The 18828-nt window shown below is 35.0% G+C and overlaps 1 protein-coding gene across 6 annotated transcripts in view; it reads left to right on the top strand.

Moving 5' to 3' along the window:
• TRPS1 (transcriptional repressor GATA binding 1) overlaps positions 1 to 18828 on the top strand; it is a 260682-nt gene that overhangs the window by 1111 nt on the left and 240743 nt on the right. The window contains exon 1 of one of the 6 annotated variants that reach the window (XM_053559084.1): positions 308 to 446. The exons of the other annotated variants lie outside the window; for them this stretch is intronic. Coding sequence (XP_053415059.1) covers positions 437 to 446 — 10 coding nt within the window. The 5' untranslated portion in view covers positions 308 to 436. Of the gene's footprint in view, positions 1 to 307; positions 447 to 18828 lie in introns of those variants that run through there. 6 annotated transcript variants of the gene reach the window in all.

Genomic DNA, 18828 nt, shown 5'->3' with positions numbered 1-18828 from the left:
TGTGCAGAAAGCCAAGCGCAGGCTTCTCGGGTTTCACATGCATTTTCTTTCTTCCTTTTGCGCGTGTGATTTCTTTCTTTCTTCTGCTTTCCTCTCCCCTCTTCCTCTCTTCCTTTTGGAGGGTCTAAGGCATGTGCGCCTTGGAAACGAGCGACTTCAAACTGCAGTAGCCCCTGGAGTCAGGAGGGTCAAGTTCAGCCGCCGGGGAGGAGGAAAAACAAATCCCCATTTGCCAAAAAAAGAAGTTTCAGGCCGGTGCCCCCTCCCCCTCGCAGCCCCACTCCCCCTCGCTGTCTCTTTCTGGCTGATTTTAATTCTCTCCTACCGGGCGCAGCCGAGGAGCTGGAGGTGGTTGGACCCGAGGGGCCGCCACCGCCACCGCCACTGCAACTTTTCGGGGGTCTCCTGACAAGGGGGGAGCAGACTAGGCACCAGAATGCAGAGTAGTAAGTTGGGCGAACTTGGGATAGTCGGGGGGTCTCAAAGAGGGGCCTTCGTGCGGTCCCCAAAGTGGGAAAACACCGCAGGACTGGCTTTGGCTTTGAAGAGTTTGCAAAGCCAGGCTTCAAACTTTTTTCCCTTGAAGGCCCAGCTGGGCTGGAGAAGGAAGAGTGTCGCATCCCCTGATGCGCCTGCCACAGAGCGTCTCAGGGCAGCCTGGCCGAGGAGTCTGTGCCCTGTCTGTACCATGTGGCAGGGCCTTGCAGCCAGGGCGCTTCCGTGGGGGCTGAGGAAGGGGCAGACTTCCTCTGCGGTGCGGTTGATGCGCCATGTGTCACGCGGGGCAGGGGACACTGGCCTGACAGCAGTGGGACATCCAGGCGGACAGGCGCTTTGCCTTCGGTCTAGTTCCTGTTTGGGATCTAGAGAGACGCGTCTTTGAAAGGCCAAGGCAAACACCGCTGTCCCTTCAAATAGCTCCAGGATTATAGGACCCCAGGAATAATTTGAGGGTGAGGCAGAGGTGGGAGCTGTTTGAAGTGCAAAGCTGTTTTTGTGGCTGGGAAAGCTTTTTTGTTAATACCTGTCTGGGATGGTGGTGTTTCCCCCTTTCCCCAGGGACCCAGTCACTAACTGTTTTATGACCCTAGGACTCTAAAGCAATTGAAGTTAGAGTGCTAGAAGGACTGGTGGGTTTCAGAGGGAGTCTTCTTAAATTTTAGGACCTACTTTACTTCCCCATATCTTTTTAGGCCTCAGAATTGGTACTGTGAAAGTATGAATCAAAATTATGATAGAATATTCATTCTTATCCTATTTTGGAAAATCACAGCTAGCGTTTAAAGAAGGTAAGTGAAATGAGAGGCTTAGCGGAGAAGTTAAATCGCAGACAAGTTAGGCCGATTCATCGAACTTTTGTAGATTCATGGAACTTTTGTTAAACGCACCAGGTGAACAGGAGTGAGTCTGGGAGTGATACTAAGTATAAATGAAAAACACAGATAGGGCCTGAAACAAAATTACAAAGAAGTGATAACTCTAGGCCTGGTTTGTTGGCTAAAATTCGGTTGTTCAAAGCAAAAATAAAACAGGAACCTTCCAAGAACTCTTCAAAGTCCACCAGCTCTGAAGCTAAAACCTATGGATCTTGCTGGCATCATGTTACTTTTCCTGCTGGTTTTAGGAAAAGTTGATCATTTAGAAAAGGCTGCCAGAGTTAAAAATGCAAAGGACAGCAGAGGAAAGTAATGCGGGCGGCCACTTCTTGACGTGGACAAAATGAGAATGGAAGTTTCTTCAGCTCACTGTTGTGAAGTTTTATCGGCTGCTGTAGGTTTTCTCAGATATTCCACCAGTTAATGTAAAAAAACAAATAAGATCTAAAATCGTGTGGGCATTTTTTTTCTTTCCCCCTGTATGCCAGGGTTGTGAATAAATACAGGGTTTGTATGGGAAGATGAAGCGTTTCCTGTAAGTTATGATGCTGACAGGACAGTCTGGAAATGATACCAACATTTTGAGGATTTTTTTTTTTTTACCTTTAACTGAAAGTTTATTAATGATGTGCTTGATCTTAACAAGTCAAACATATCATTCTTAGAATTCATCTCTCCTTAGATTTCATAACTTCCTTTTAAAGCTGTGCTCTTGGATGAAAACATCTCCAGATTCAGTTAAATATAAACAGGGCTAAATAGATGTGCAAAATAAGGATGATTATTTCTGGATATTAATAATGTGAAAATAAAACTCGAAGGGGAAATAGAGTTTTAATGCTGACATTATGACTCGATTTCTTTAAATGAGGGGCATTCTGGAGTTTCATTAGTACTCTGTTGGCAAAATATTATTTACTATCGGCAAGCTGATGTTTATTACTTCCTGTTATATCTGTTATATGTTAGGATATGTGTGTGTAGAATACTTTTACACACGTAATAACTAAGTCTGACACTCTCCAAATAAATGGTGGAACATAGCGAGTTCCTAAGGAAAGTTTCTAGATGCTCTCAGGGTCTGTGCTGCTATTTAGATTTTTTCCTTTGTCTCTGAAGGTTACATTAAGGGGAAGGAGAAAAGTGTCATAATAGCTTTGAAGGCTGAGCTGATTTTATAGCTCAGAATATTGATGACTAATATTTTAAAAAAAATTATAAAATTTCCTACATATTTATTTAAATACTAGTGTAGGATCCAAATTAGTATGGTAGTCATTAAGTGAGTTATACGTGTTCCTACCATATTTTTTGTATCATTTTAAGTCAAGTATCACACCTGGGTTTATTCTGATTTCCACTGTGTAGGTCTCGCTAACACATGTAAGGAAATCTTCATTCATAAGGAAAAGCTTCAAAACAGGAAAATGAATGCGTCTGTGGAAAAGCTGATTTTAAGATTCTAGTGTTTCCATGATGTTGCTACTATTGTTGTTATTATTAGATGTGTATGTGTGTGTACAGAGATAGAGACCTCAATTGGCAATTAATGATCCGACATTTTATTAAGAAAACAAGCCAAAAGGTGTTAGGTTTTAATAAACTGTCTTTACCTTCTTTGTGGACATAAATAAACATTACTGAAAGTTTTAAGAAGACTTGGAATAGTTTTCAGCTATAACTTTACTTAAAATTTGAAATTTGGATCAATATTGATAACTGGTCTTTAAACATGTTTCATAATGCATCTGTTTAAAAGTTATTATTTTTTACTTCAGTGCTCCTTTGACAGAAAATAATAATGTCACAACACTATGCTATTGTGTGTAAAACAAAATAGACTCTAAGAAAGTTAGAGGCAGGTGTCTGTAATTGATTGAAAGGAAAAATTATTATTTTTGTAATAAGTGATGTCCTTAAAATACAATGACTGCTTAATATTAAAACATATTCTTATTAAAATTTCTCTGGTCTGTAAAATGAAGCCATTCATTCAACAGACTGACAACTTTCCACTTGGTATTTGCCTTTGCTTAATTTAGTTTCCGCAGGACAGCTAGTGTGGTAGTCTGCATCTGGTTTTGGCAGGCATAGAAAACTATAAACTCAGACAGTTTTGTCCCATATTTTGCAGCTCACAAGTTCCAATCAATTTGATAACAACAGGCAAGTTTTGTGGGCTTGTTTTCTGTTCATCTTTGGTCAAGCTTTCAGGTAACAGGTTTCTTTTCTCCTCTTTTGCTGGCTGTGCCCACTAACCCCATTGATAACTAATTCTGAGTCTTACTTATTTATCTCCCTTATTTACTGTTTATTGAGATTTAGAGAAACTAATGACAGCCCGTTGAGACTTGGTTTTACTTTGATGGCTTAACTGTGTGATAACTACATCTTCCTTTGTATCAGACAGAAAGAAATGAATTCTTTGTTTCTGTAATAGTTATTATTTAAGGAATTGGGGCGTCTCTCTTAGATATAATATGAAGATGCTCTTCTAGCTTTTACCAAGTAGATATTTAATCTGGTTCTTTAAGGGTACTTGTCATGTACAGGAAAGACTAACACACTTGGCAGTTATGTGTAAAAAATTCAGCAGATTTTTTTTTTTTAAATAACCAAAACATTTTCTTTCCTAAAAGCTTTAACCGGTGGATTAAAGTAAATATGGTAAAAATACCAAGTCTTTTTCTACACTAGTTTAGTAGCAGACAGAGCTGCAGAGGATATAACCACTTTTAAAAATTGTAAGTAGGTCTAAAGCCATTTATCTAATTGTATAGAATATTCTATTAATTATATATGACCGTTAGAAATAATATCTTAATGATCTGCGTTGGGAACTTTTTGAGTGGTCCTATCCCTCAGTGGTTCTCATATCCCTGAGAGCTAAAATTTGTTGGTGTTTGGTTTGGTTCTCTGATGGGCCTAATAATGTGACACTTAGGCTAGAGAGAGATCTTTGAGTTTAGGGAAACTCCTTTACTGAGTTAACAGAAGGATCTGAGTCACAATTACTTGAATTGTTATGAGTTAGATGCAGAAGCTTAACTGGTAGCTGCAAGTATAGTAGCTATTAGAGCAACTTTGTCTATTTTTTTTGTTTGTTTTCTTCCTCCCTTTATTTTCCTCAAGAGCACAAATCTAAGTAGCAAAACAAAGATGAAATTATGTATGTATTTCAAATTTGAAGCATCATTTGAAATCATTTCCTGATTAAAAGCTATCACCTAAACGCAGTAACAGTGAAACACTCTAAAGAAGACATTAAGGATACGCTTGTCGTCCTTCTGTATGTTTCACTAAAAATAATAATAAAAAAAACTTAATTTTTAAAATGTTTCTAGCTCTTTAAAAACCTGCAGTAAATACTTTACAAGTGGCCAGACACCTTCCCTGGTGGTTTAGTTTATACAAGCAGGAAACTTTCTCTCCTTCTCTCTCTCTCTCTTTCTTGTTTTCTTTAAACCAACTGACGTAATGCCAAACTTTGCTTTAAAAGAACAGACAGAAGTAATTGGTAGCTTTTAACTTTTAATAATGTTCTGGATTGGTTTTGGTGGCCAAAATGCCATTTTTTTTTTTTTTAAGTTAAAGTAAGAACAGGCTTGTGGCTTGAGGAAGAAAGGCTCTGTTGATGCAGTTATTTTTATTCTTGTTTTTCAATCTGTTATTAAAAATCTTTCCTGCTGAGCACTGCTGGATTTCTCCAATTGCTCTTTGTGATGGCTGGTGCATTTCAGGTTACAGTAACTTAAACAGTTTGGGGGGTTTGGAGAAGAGTGGGTATTTGCTTGTATTATTTCTTTTTTATTTGGAAACAAATCCATTTGTTTTTGTTTCAATTGAGATTAATTAATTAAGGTTATTCATGGCCACAGGTCAATGAATATGTTTATATAAAGAATGCTACACCTGTTAAGAGGAGCCTGAAATGGGAAAGTTTAATTGTGACATCCATCATTTTTATGTGCAGAGGGAAGAAAATAGATGAAACTTTACAAAAATGCATTTTTGGGTTGGAAGCATTAATTTTAAGGGTCCGTGTGTTTCCACCAGCGGCTCCGTTTTTACTTACAACTTCAGACGATAATTTTTTAACCCTATTTATCAGACAGTATTTTTATGTTTCCTTAAAAAAAAAAAAAAGTCATTATCTCTCTTTCTGACTTTGCACAGGCAAACAGAACTTTCTCCAATTAAGAGACATCTTGGTGTTGTAGATTGACATCAGGGCAACTTCAGAAGCTGGCAAGTAGGAAAATCCTTTTAGGGGGCAAAAAGATTGGTGTCTTCTTCCTTCGGGAAAGATACTCTACCCTGAGACGGGGCCCTCCGCCAGCCCCATTTGATGGGTCAGGACTGAGTACTGTATCGACGTTTCTGTTGAGAATTGTTCCTGAGGTTTCAATCTTAAATTTCTCTGTCCTGGACATTGCTTTGTACCCTAAAATTGTTCCTGACAGTTGTTTTTTTTTCTGTACCTAGGGTGCTTTTAAGAAATAATACATATTGAAAATTGTTACGCATAGGAAGGGTATAGTCTTCTAGGCATTTATAATTATCATAAAAAGCATTCTGCATATTCCAGGCCATCCAGTTGAAGTATTCTCTGCTTAGAAATTTGATTTGACAGTTTTGATTTACTTCATGTGTTTCTCAGTTTTTCTTGTGAGAGCTACAGAATTTAGTTCAAACCAGAGGCATTCCTTCTCTGCTTGCTGCTTCTTTAAGATTTGTTAGGAAAACCTTGAGCAACCTAATAAGCTAGATGTTGTCACACCAGCATCGTGGGAGTTTCTTACAGTAAGTCTGGATTTATTTTACTTTGTACAAAGTTTTCCAACATACATTTCAAGGTATGGGTATAGGGTGTGTCTGTCATTACATTTTTGTCTAATAAATGCTGGTTTGTTGCTCCAAAACTGAGGGAAAATTCATAAAGTTTAGCAAGAAGGAAAAAAAAAAAGGCAGAGGGAGGTGTTTCCAGTTGCAATCCTTTAGTATCAGCCCTTTGTTTACTGTGAAGCATTAGGGAGGGGTTGGGGGAGGTTTAGGGGATGATGATGATTCAAAAAAGAAAAAAAAAAAAGAAATCCATCAATTGTGCATATGATGCCCTCCCCTGAAGGTTTACTTAAACAATATGTTTCGGTTTCACCTCAAACCATTCTGCACCACCTCTGCTCCAAGAATCCACCACTATCTTGGTTCCTGAGAGATTGAGGATGACACTTTCTGTTATATAATGAACAGCAGGATTGTTTGAATAAAGGTAACACGTTTTGATTTGTGTAATTGTGTAGTAGTTAGGAATAGGATACTTATAATGTGAGACGAATCCTAGCAGTGTACATGCTTGCTAATGCTTGAAGGATCCAGGATTGCTGGATTAACTTGAAGTTATTGCTGAATTATCTGCATGCTTTTTTTGGTGTGTTTTATATATGTAATGTATATGGACAAATAATACTTACGCCTTGATAGTGCAATTTAATATGCTAACCCATGAACTCTGCCCTTTAAACATGAATCTTTTAAGGAGCTACGTGATCTCCTTTATGAAGTCTAGAAGTTTAAAATGAAGTCTGGGAGTTTAAACATAATGAATCCATCATTGTCGTAATACTTATATCTGCTCTGAATTTATTAAGGAATTTTTAAGAATTAAAAAACCTATAAATCAAAATGCCACCTTTCAGTGTATTTTAAGAAGTGTTTTTGAAGTCATTTTTAGGAGTCCCATTCTGTGGAGAGGAGCAGTTAAATGACACTGCTGTTTTTGCATATATCATTTGATGGGCTGGCACTTTATACTTGACCATTTTATCATCTCAAAACGTTATGTGGAAATAACATGGAACATCTAAAGACTCTGTACTGTGACCCAGTGCATTTTTCCCTAGGGTGATGGATTCTGTGCGTCACCCAAATGTGATGCTATTTTGCCAGGCTTGTCATACTGGTTTTGAAGGTTGTTGTATGTCCTATTTCATCAAGCAACAGAATACAACAACTTTGGTATCTAGGTAATTCATACAGCCAAAATAGGCTCTGGAAAATGTTCCCATACTTTAAGTCAGAAGTTAACTTACATATTCAATTTATTTAAAACTTGAATAAACAAGTGACTTATTGCCAGCTGTGTAAGCCATCTGTACTAGACAGTGTTAGAAGGAAATATACAAGTGTCCAAGTTTAGTTTTTATTTTCTTTTTGAAAAGAGCACGGTTCTCTTATTTTCGTTAATAATAGGTTTATCTGTTAGTTATTTTGCATTTATGATAGTGGGTAATATAGCATTATAAAGAACATTATGTTCTTTATTTACATTATGTGATGTATATGTCCCAAACTTTAGAAATTAATATTATTATAATATTAAATTGAGTATTTTAATATCCAGGAATGAACCTAATATTGTATAGGATGACAGATAACACCACAACTGCTATTTAACACTAAAAGTATCTTAGCTGTAGAAAAAGAGAGATCAAAAGGATTTTGCCTCAGAGCTGTTTTTACTTGTGGAATTTGGACAGAATGTATAAAGCTTACGAATGAATAAACACTCATAATATAACATGTGCTTCTTGATTAGATGCTATACTATGTCTTTCTGTGAACTCATGTGAATTGAATTGCGATTTTAATTTCTCCATATATAGAATATAAGAGACACTTATAAATAGTGTAAAAATATATGACAGAAGTTAGTTTGTGGAATCTAATTTGTCTATTACATGACACACTTCATGTGCAGAAAGATCAAGTATTACCAATCTAGTTTTCGCCTTTTCTTCTGAGTTATTCATAAGTGCATCAGATGAATTTGAGACTTTATATTAACTAAATGAGTACGTGTACGTGAACATATATTCTGACTCGTATAGAATGTTTTTGCATTACAGGCACTCCATGGAATTTTAACCTACTGTGTATTTTTTGAAATGACTTTAGTCTTTGTATTGCCCATTTTAATTACTTAATGCATCCCAACACATATTTCAGATTAATTTAATTATAACGAGAGCATGAATGGGCAAAACAAATTAAACACTAAATTCTGCTTTTGCCTAATCGGTGATGTCACTATCTGGACGTCATGTTTAGCTTTGCAGTATGTTGAAATAAACACGGCAGCCCATTTTCCTCTTGATATTGCACGCATTAAGTAGATCTGAACATATAAGAGTTCCTGAAATAGTTTGGCATTTGTTTTTGCTTTACTTTTTGAGACCATTCGGTATTTTGAAAAAAAGCTCTAGCTCACTTTACTTTTAAGAGATACTATACGACTGATGTAAGTTAAGTTTGGTTATAAATAGATGTGTATATTACATATATACATTTTAATCAAGGCCCATATTACTAACTTTTTTCAATATATATTAGTTGAATTGTTGAAACTAATATCAATTAGTTTAATTTTTAATATATATTAATTTGATTATATTTTTGATATATATTAGTAATAATTGTTTATCACTTATTTATTGATATACCTTTGAGACCTTTTAAAACCTTATGTCTCTTCTATTTTGGCTGCTGAACTTTTGTCAATAGATGAATTTAAATTATAAATAAAAAATAGGAACGAAGATGTTTAAGACTTGTCTATAACTTGTCAATGGAATCATATCCTTTTTATAGATTATTGCAAAATGTGTTCCTCAGTTTTGAAAACTTAGGAAAGTTTTAGAAAATAATTTAGGTACAAGTGGCTGGTGTAAACACATTTAAGTAATGGGTATTGTAAAATTTTATTTTCTATGATTTATAAGCAAACAGTAAGAGAAGCTTCTTGGTATTTAGAATGAATTTGCTTTACACTTTTTGGATATGGGGTAAATTACCATAAGATGCTCCCCGTCATCTCAACCTTAATTATAGCAAACTATTTATGTTACTTTATCCCATCACAGTTTATTCTATTTTTAAATGTCCTGTATTTCAGACAATTTTTGCTGTTGAAAGAATGCCCTAATTATTTACAGTACATTTTATTTTTCCTTTGTACTTTGGTAAGATTTAAGTCAGAAAGCTGTCACTTAGAGGATTTAGTTTAATAGTAAAAATCATAACATAATCATTTTGTGTATGAGTTTGTGTACATAATCTTGAATGTTCACTGTGCCAAACATTTAACTCTTTAGTGTTACACATATTTGTGTACATACATGTACACATATGTCATGTATTTTTTACTCCCAGAATCATTCAGAGTATCATTGTGAACATTTACTTACGACCACACATGTTATTCTCATTCCTGTTTGATTTAGCGTGTCATTGGCGATACTATATTTTAAAAATGAGACCAATACTGATTATAACTGGAGAATAGGGGATGGATAGCAGGTTTTCTTCCTTTTTGTTTTTCACATTTTGCTTTTCATGTTTTGTTCCTTCTTAAAAAGATACATATTATATCTATCTCTGAACAGAAGGGGGGACTGGGATGCTGTACAATCCATGATAACTTAAGCAACCATGGCTGCATATGGCTTTATTTATTTATATATCATTGACATAGAAAACTTTGGCCTTTGTGCCTGTGGTACTTGGGAGTTTTAGATAAACCCTTTGGGGTCACACTCGTCGTTCTGGTTTTGCGTGAGTGACCAAACGCATTCTTTGGCTTCTGGGGCGCTACTGGGTTGTTTTCGCTCAGTAGTGGGAGATCCTGTAAGTGAATTTGGCTTTTGGAAGCACAGCTAGAATTCTTTCCTTTTGAAAATCTTCTGGATGGTTTTCAGAAGAGTAAGCAGAGATCATGTCCTTGATTTTTAGGATGCTAAAGAAAATTAGCCTGAGACCAGGCATGCTTCCTCTGGATTATTCTGCCACACTTTTTAGTATAGTTTTCTTTTCTTTTTTTTAATTTTTAACTTTATTATTATTTTATTTTATTTTATTATTATTATTTTATCACCTTCGGTAGAGTGCTGTGGTGTCACAGCTCTCAGCAACCTCAAACTCTTGGGCGCAAGCAATTCTCTTGCCTCAGGCTCCCAAGTAGCTGGGACTACGGGTGCCCGCCACAACGCCCGGCTATTTTTTTTTTTTTTTTGGAGTTTTTGGCCAGGGCTGGGTTTGAACCCACCACCTCCGGCATATGGGGCTGGCGTCTTAACTCCTTTGAACCACAGGCCCTGCCCGTATATTTTTCTTTTCCTTTTGCTGCCCCCCACACTCCCAGGTTGATATCTATTATTTCAGTTTTTGGAGCAGTAAGGGATTAGTATCCTTTTAGTGAAAAAATGTGACATCTGTAGGATTTTTACCTATATTTCTTTATAATATTTATATTTGGGGGCAGCAGTATAAGAAGAGGAAGAAACTATATATATGCTATAAAATAGTAATTTGGTTTTATTGTTTGCTGTTGAACAGGGCTGTGCCATTCCATTTCTGTGATGAAATGCATTGGAAGAAATTAAATAAAATTGTGGTATAATTTTGACATAATTATAAACAACAACTGATACATTTCTGGCAACAAAGAAAAAAAATAAGTGAACTTTAGTTACCCGGTACTTTGTCAAACTCCGTATTTCAAGTTTATAAACATGAGTTTGACCATTCAATCATGAAGGATGTTTGAAATGCATGTTATCTTGATTTAGGGAATAAGAGTACTGAAAAGATTCTCACCATTAGTATGTTTTAGATTCCGAAGAAGTAGAATGGCAGGTATCATGTTATCAACCCTTTGAGATCTCTGGTAAAGAGCTTACTTGTTGTTTATGGTAGCTCATATTCAATAACATCAAGCCCAGGCTGCTGAACATATTTGTGTGTTGAGCTAGTGTTGTTCGATAAACGATTGTATTTCCATCAAAGTCTAGGGAGTAACATGAAGTAGAGTTGTAGCCATCTGCTAAGGATAGTTCTGAGGTTTGGAATTGGTAACTCATTTTTAGTTAGGCACTATGGCATGAATATCATAATAGGTGGAAATATTCAGAATGATCACCTTTTATAAGAGTTAGTTCTATCTTTCATGTCTAGGAAAATATAGCAGTGAATGTTTGCTTTTTGTATGTTTTGTCTCCAAGCAGAGGAAACTGACAGTTTTATGTTTTAAGTGCCGAAAGTTGTTCTTGGCTAAGCAGCCTCAGAGTTAATCACTGGGATGTTAACTTGAATTTTTGTCTTTAAAAAGTTTTAGATTTTTAAAACGAAACATGCTTCCATTATTCCCAAATTGACATCCTGGGTTCTGGATTGGCTTTTAGAGAAATGTTTTCCAAATACTCTTGGATTGCTTGAAGTCCATTGATTTTGAAATGTTTAGTTTTGTTTTTATTACAGCTTTTCAAAAAAGAAGTATTTCATCTTTTCAGGGTTTTCTTATTATATAATCCTTGCTATTTCTCATAAAATACAAATTAATTGTACATTCATTTTGAATTTTTTTTGGAATCTCATTTTGATGCATCAGAAATTAACAGATCAGTGAATTCTGTTCATGTGTGTCACACTTCTTTGTGATAAGGTAGTTTGGTCATTTCTAATGAGTCACTAGAGGAAAATCCTTTCACATGTCATTTTCACACTTTTATTTATTTATTTATTTTTTATTAAATCATAACTGTTTATTTTTACTTCAAAAAAGAATGCTGTTGAGAAATCATACAGTATTTATTCTTTGTAGTTAATTGAAAATTATATGGTATAAATTACATGATATGTAGCTGTTTCTCACTTAGATATGCATTTTGCATCTCAAAATTTGATTGAAGGAAAAAGAAAAAACAATACCAGCTTTGGAATCAGTTTAAGGTAGTTTTGTGGAATTCTTCAAAAGTAGTAAAAAAACATAAACAACTGTCCATGTATAGGGTTAAAATTAAACCTGTGTTTAGTGGATACTTTAATTTGACATATTTTAATGTCAAGGCATTTTGGTATGAAGAAAACGTTCTCTGGTTCACCTGTATTTTACTTTATTTTATTTTATTTTCATTTTTGCTGATGACTGCTTTGCTTAACGTGATCAGCATTTGTAATATATTGACTGCTGCACTAGACAAAAAGGACTTTTCTCGGGGCCACAGTGTTTTATTAAGTCAAGGTAGGTCAGTAGACATGTGAGTTATATATGCTTCATGAGGCCTTGGGCTCAAAATTTGCATAAATTAAATGCAACTTACATGGCCATTAAGTGTGTTAAATTATAATTACAAATAAGGTTGTTTCCATATATAGGTATGAGTTCTGGACAAATATGTTAAAGACTTTTTCTCTAAAAGTATCCTTTGGAATAAATGCATTAGCCTCTAAAAGAAATAGATACCAAATTGCAAACTTAGTTATCTCTAACACTTCACCCACACTATTGCCTGAACTATGGAGTTAACTCTGAGAGAGCACATAATTCCCTTTTCTATTTGAGTGTATTTAATAGTATTTTAGTGTCTCCCCCGGTAGAAATGTGGGCATTTCAACCAACCACCTCCTTGTTTGGTTCCCGTGATGTTTTGCCAAAACCTTTGCTCCAGTGTAATCACAGCAATGTTGTGGAATTAGGGTAATGTGATGATTTCAAATCATGTTAATGTGTTATTTCCAAAGTATAATTTATAAAATTTGCCCATTAGGAATATAGTAGAAGAGCCAGGACAATGTTTCTGGATTTCCTTCAAAGCCTCTAGATACAAACAAAAAAATGAAGAATTCAACAGCTTCTTTCATCTTGTCCTAATGTAAGACAAAATAGGAGTTTATTTTCATAAACACAATTGTAGAAATAATGAGTCAACTTAATTTTGACAAAAGATGATTGTATAAAAATATTAGCTAACTTTCTGAGTCCAACAGAATGTACAGTTTATTTCATTAGGGTATATTAATAAAATCATGTATAAAAAAATAACAGAAAAGTAAATTAAATCACCTTTCGGAGCTCAGATGTAGAGTAAGTGGTAAGATAATTTTTGAGATAATTCTCTTTGAATTTTTGAGATAATTCTCTTTTTTCTGTAATTTTGCCATAATATTTGGCCCCTATCTGTTCTGCTGGTGTACACATTGTGTGTGCACAAGTGTAAATGTTCTGCCTCCCACAAAAGGATATGGGTCTAGCCTTGAGCTAATTCTAAAATTCTGTTGTTATGGAGAAGTAGACACTGGCCAGAAAAGGACTTCTTTTCTCAATGGCTGAACTTGAGCTGGCGGGTCAGTCTAATGTCTGCTATTCAAGTTTGGTTTTGTTTGTTTGTTTCTTTTTTTTTTTTCTTTTTTAATTCCGATAGATAGGGTTATATTTTATTTTGATTGATAGAACTTGAGCTACTATCAATTCTAGTATAATTGTCTTTTTTTTTAATACAAAAGAGAAAACTAAAGATCAAGTTAAGTGTCTTTCATCTACTTAGATAAAGGACTGAACTAAAACTTGGGTCTGGTCAGCATCTTAATATATATGTAAAACACTAGATGGTTTGATGTTGGTTAAGGAAATCTGCCTAATATTTTGAATTCATTAATCGTTATTTTACCTTTTGCATTTAGATATGAGAATTGAAATAATATATCATTTATTAGTACACAGTGAGAAATTGATGATTGTAAGAATCAGTTGATTTATTCACATTATTTCTTTATCAATACCTTATGAAGACAGGGGAATGAAATGTCTAGAAGTTTATCACAGAAGGTTAAAAATTTAGTGCAAAGACTAAGGCATAATGTTTCTTTCAAACACGTTAGCAAAAGAAACCTCTTTGGATTCACTTATATAAAATCTGGTTGGTGCTAAAAAAAATTGGTTATGAAATGATCATTAATAAGGAGCTAGTTTGAATTACTCTCTTCCCTTTAGCTTAATATACCTCCAACATTTATGCATATAGAGACCAATTTTTAAAAATTAGTCCATTTGAATTAAGGATTTCTTTATCTTCTAGGAAATTGTATTATTCTTTATTCATAACAGCCTTAGATCCCTTGACAGGTTTAAAAACTGTAGACGACATCTGTGAGATTAGGCCTGAAATGTGCAACTAGTTATTAAAATGTGGCTGAGAAATCATTCATGGAATTTTACATAAATTCCTCAGCCTTTATAAAAATAAATTAACAAAAGAAACATAAATGAATCTCATTTCTTTGAAATGTATTCTTGTTAAGCCTGTCTTTTGAATGATAAATTTCAGATTCAAATGGAAAATTTTAAAATATTAATTTCATGCCTCTATTTTTCTTTTAGAATTTTTCAACTTTCCTTTTTTTTTTTAATTAAACCATAGTGTGTACATTAATGCGATCATGGGGCACCATACACTTTCCATTTTTAACCATGACCTTACTCTGTAACATAGATACACTTTTATGTTTTTAAAATTGATTATTGTTAAGCTCGTTTAATCACTTACTTTGTTGATGTGGAAAATCAGGTAGAAATTCCCTTTCTTCTTAGACTTCCAGGGATTTTACTTAAGTCTCTTGTTTCTTCTTCTTATCTTTAGGTTCCAATAGTTACATCGTATAATCTAAAGGATAGATGCAGACTCCCCATAAGTGAAATTTACACCTTGCTACTGTCATTTCCATTGCTGGGTTTTACGTAATTGTGGTGAATACCATGCAGAAAGACGTTGAACCTAAGAAATTCTCCAAGCTCTTTCAGATGACAGCTCCTATAAGTGACTTTGGAAAGCAGGAGATGCGTCAGGCCCTGAAAGAGCGTCGGGCTGGTCCACAGTCGGTGTTTGAACCTACTACATCCTGATTTGCAAGTTGAAGAAGATATTGTATTTTCATTTCCATTCATTTTCTTTTCTGTTTCTTAGCCAGAAGGCAGGCTTTTCTGTTTTATTTTATTTTATTTTTTGTTTGGGGGTGGTGTTGTTGGTGGTTTTATTTCGTTAATGTTCTTTCAAGTGAAATACATAATTTTAAATCGTTTCTTCCTTTAAAATGAAACAGTTTGCTTGTGGAAAATAATCATCAGTTCAATATAATCAATTAGATCAGGAAGTTATGAAATGATCCTTAACATTAAAAATCAATTCTTCTAAAATGTTGGGTTAAGGAACCATTTGACTATTGCCCTGATCATTCCACACAAAATCTTTTTCTTGGTATGGTGAGCACAATGAAGAAAGGTTGATAACGTCCATTATTCATATTTACCTCCCTAATTTTTCCTTCCTTTTTCTATGGCTGTTATCTCTATAAAGCTGAATTTATTCCCCCCCCAAGTATGAATTATCATTTATTATCTGATGTGTGCCTTATAGAACCAGAGGAATCCCTATCAATGCATTCCTAGCCATAGTTTTTCTTTCACAATTTTGTTACTGTTATTTATTTTTTACTTGATTCTCCTCCTGTGTACCAAATCCTTCTTTTCCTTTTTGACTTTGAGAGATTGGAACCTTACCATGTGCTCTTGGCATTGTAGGTCAAAAACTCAGCAAAACAGCTTTTACTTTGGGCTTTGTTTATCAAAAAGCACTTTTTTCCTTGTTTTTTTATATGGGTCACATCCAGATAAGGTTTACATCGGATGAGTTGCTGTATTTTATTTTTTATTTTCACTTAATAAGGGATTTGCTTTCCTGCTAAATCGGTATACACTTAGCTTTCTTTTTTACTTCCCTTGAATAACAGCTATGCCAAAGTATTCACCTACTTTTGGTAATTTCCTTTGCAGATATTATTTAAACTGTGTTTTATGCATGTTCTCATGGCACATATTTGTGAACAGAAATTATCCTGGATGTTTTATAGATGATAGTTACATGGGATTATCTGCCCATTTGAATTATAATCCAATTGTTGATTATAAACCATTCCTGGAATCTAGGAAAAGTCCAAATGCAATTCTATAGCTAAAATACGGCGAGCAAAGCTGAAGGGATAAGTTAGGGTTTAAGCACTGGATGGAGTTGAGGCAATAATCAAGAAATATTGAATTACAGCTCCTTTGAAATTTTAGGAAAAAATCATAGTAAAACAAAACAGAATATCACTTTTTGTTTATTTTCAGGTGAATTTCATCTTGTATACGGCATGGCACAAAGTCAAAATGTTGCTTTTTGAGATTATTAATTAAAATGTTATTAAGCCAGCTATGGAACCCATTCTTTTCCAGATAAAAGGTAAACCTACTGCAATACAAAAATAACCTCTGAGTGGAGAAAACTGTGAATGCCTGAACGTGTGTTTTGTTTCACGTAAATCTCTATTTCTGAACTACTTGAAATCTGCCGAGGCTTCTCCGCTTGTTGACACTGCTGTGTGCGAGTCACCAGTGGCCTGGTGGAAGCCAAGCCCCAGTGGTCTTTCCATCTGACTGCAGTTCTCAGATGAATTGGATGCTGCCAGCCATTCTCTTGAACATCTCTCCTGGCTTGGCTTCTGGGCACTGCATCTCTGCCATGCTTTTTCTTGTCTGTCCTTGAATTTCCTCTTAATCTCTGCACTTTTCTTTGAGGATTTTATGCTTTCAGCTTTTAATCCAAATGAAATAACTCCCGAGCCTTCACCTCTAGACTTAACCTTGGCTTGGAGTTGCAGTATCAGTGGCTTTCACACACACCCCCCGCCTCCCCGCCCCGTAAGTATTTGCTTATAAACTTGCTTATCAGCATCAGCTTGGCATTCGGGACTATTTGATCGGTCCTCCGTTTACCGGTTCTATCTATATTACAACATGGTCTATCCTCCATACAGTCCTTAATAGTCCCAAATTGACCTTCATTCATATTCTTTCCTTTTTATGGAATGCCTTTCATACAACCTTAACTATAGGGATTCTAACTATTCCTCAGAATAGAGACTGCTGTACTTCTTCCTGAAGTCATTTACTTCCACTCATTTAGGTTTAAGCATGCCTGCCTTTTGCTCTCATATATTTGTGGCTTTGGTATATAGCCCATATTTGAGTCTTCTTGACGTTTGAAGCCAGGGGAGAGTGAGAGTACACCGGATTCACTTTTGTTCTCTTTACCAATGCCTAGGATATAGAAGTTCTCAAAAATGTTGCATTAAATTGTCACACAGGGAAGGTGGCTTTAGCTGGCAAAATATAGATAGGACTTTCAGGTATTGAAAAAATTGTGAAATTGGATTGTTAATGTTTCAGAGAGGAAAATGATCATTGAGTGTTGCCCAAGACGATGCTTGAAGTTTGCCCTAATGGATTGCTCCTAAAGTATAATACTCCTGGTTACGATTTAGGATGTTGTAGTTTGCAGTGTGCCTTCAAATCTTGCAATTTATTGATGAAGGCCATTTAACCAAGTGGGAAACTGAGGTAGGGGGAGGCTGGAATACATATGAAAACTATAGAAAAATGAAAAACATTGACTTCCTTAGTTTGCTGTACTGATATATCTGAGGTGCTGGGAAGTAATCAGAGATGCAAGATGATAAACATTAAAGATAATGATGTTAGGCTCTAAGGTCATGAGTCAGAAATGTGCAGTTTTTAACTTCCAAGTGCTGATTATACTTCAGCCCAAGTATGTTCTGATGGTTGACAGTGCCTTGAGTATTGGTCTTAGCATGAAAGTTACTTGTGAGCAGGTCCAGGGCTTGGATGCTAATGGGTAAGGGTGATTTTGACCTTCAGAAGATCTAACAAAAATATTGATGAACATGGTTTGTTAGGAGCTGAGCAAAACCATATTTAATCTTGCTTTGTTACACCAAGGTTTATAGCAGTGAGAGGATATTGGACTTCCCTTTATTCTTTTTAATATCCATGTCTCCCTGAGAGATGGGCTGTAAAGTGATAACCGAATAATAGCACTGAGACATTTTTCCATGTTGGGACAAGGATGCACGAGATTTCTGTGAATGTTTGATTTTTACTAATCACTTTTAATTATATCTTAGAAGCCTGGGAACTATTTTGATTTTTTTTATTTAATTTTTTTTAAAACCTTATTCTTGGTTTTACTTGTATACATTAAAAAAAAAAAAAAAAACCTCAAAATCTTCTTTTATCTGAGAATTGGGAAATCCCAATTGATTTAACATGTGATTCTGTTAAGCACCTAAATGTTATTTTAAGCAGCTCTGAAAAATTATTAAGGGTTGCTATTTTTGTATTCCCAAATCTGTATGGACATGGGACCATGAAGAAATCAGGGAGATTTTTCTCTTTAATGAATTTCTTTGCTTCTAGGCCAGTTCATTACTTGTAGAGCTTGCATTTACCTATTTCTTCCTTCAAAATAAAACATTCCAAAGCTTCCAAGAAACCTTAGCGAAACAGATTTTTCAAACATATTTTTCTGATGTCACCTTTGTCTATCAGCAACTTTAGAAATCCTTTGAAGGAGATACTTGGATATTTAAAATTAATGTTTTCCTGAATTTTGCAAATGGATGAAACAATAGGAGAGATTTATTGAAGAATATAGTTTAGCGAATAAGTGGGGTGTGTGTGTGTTAAATCCTCTCTACTTTTCCACAACTGAAGGGGTACGTACTT

This window comes from Nycticebus coucang, chromosome 13 (assembly GCF_027406575.1).
Source record: "Nycticebus coucang isolate mNycCou1 chromosome 13, mNycCou1.pri, whole genome shotgun sequence".
In the NCBI taxonomy this organism is placed as follows: Eukaryota; Metazoa; Chordata; class Mammalia; order Primates; family Lorisidae; genus Nycticebus; species Nycticebus coucang.
This window is presented reverse-complemented; position numbering and strand designations above follow the sequence as displayed.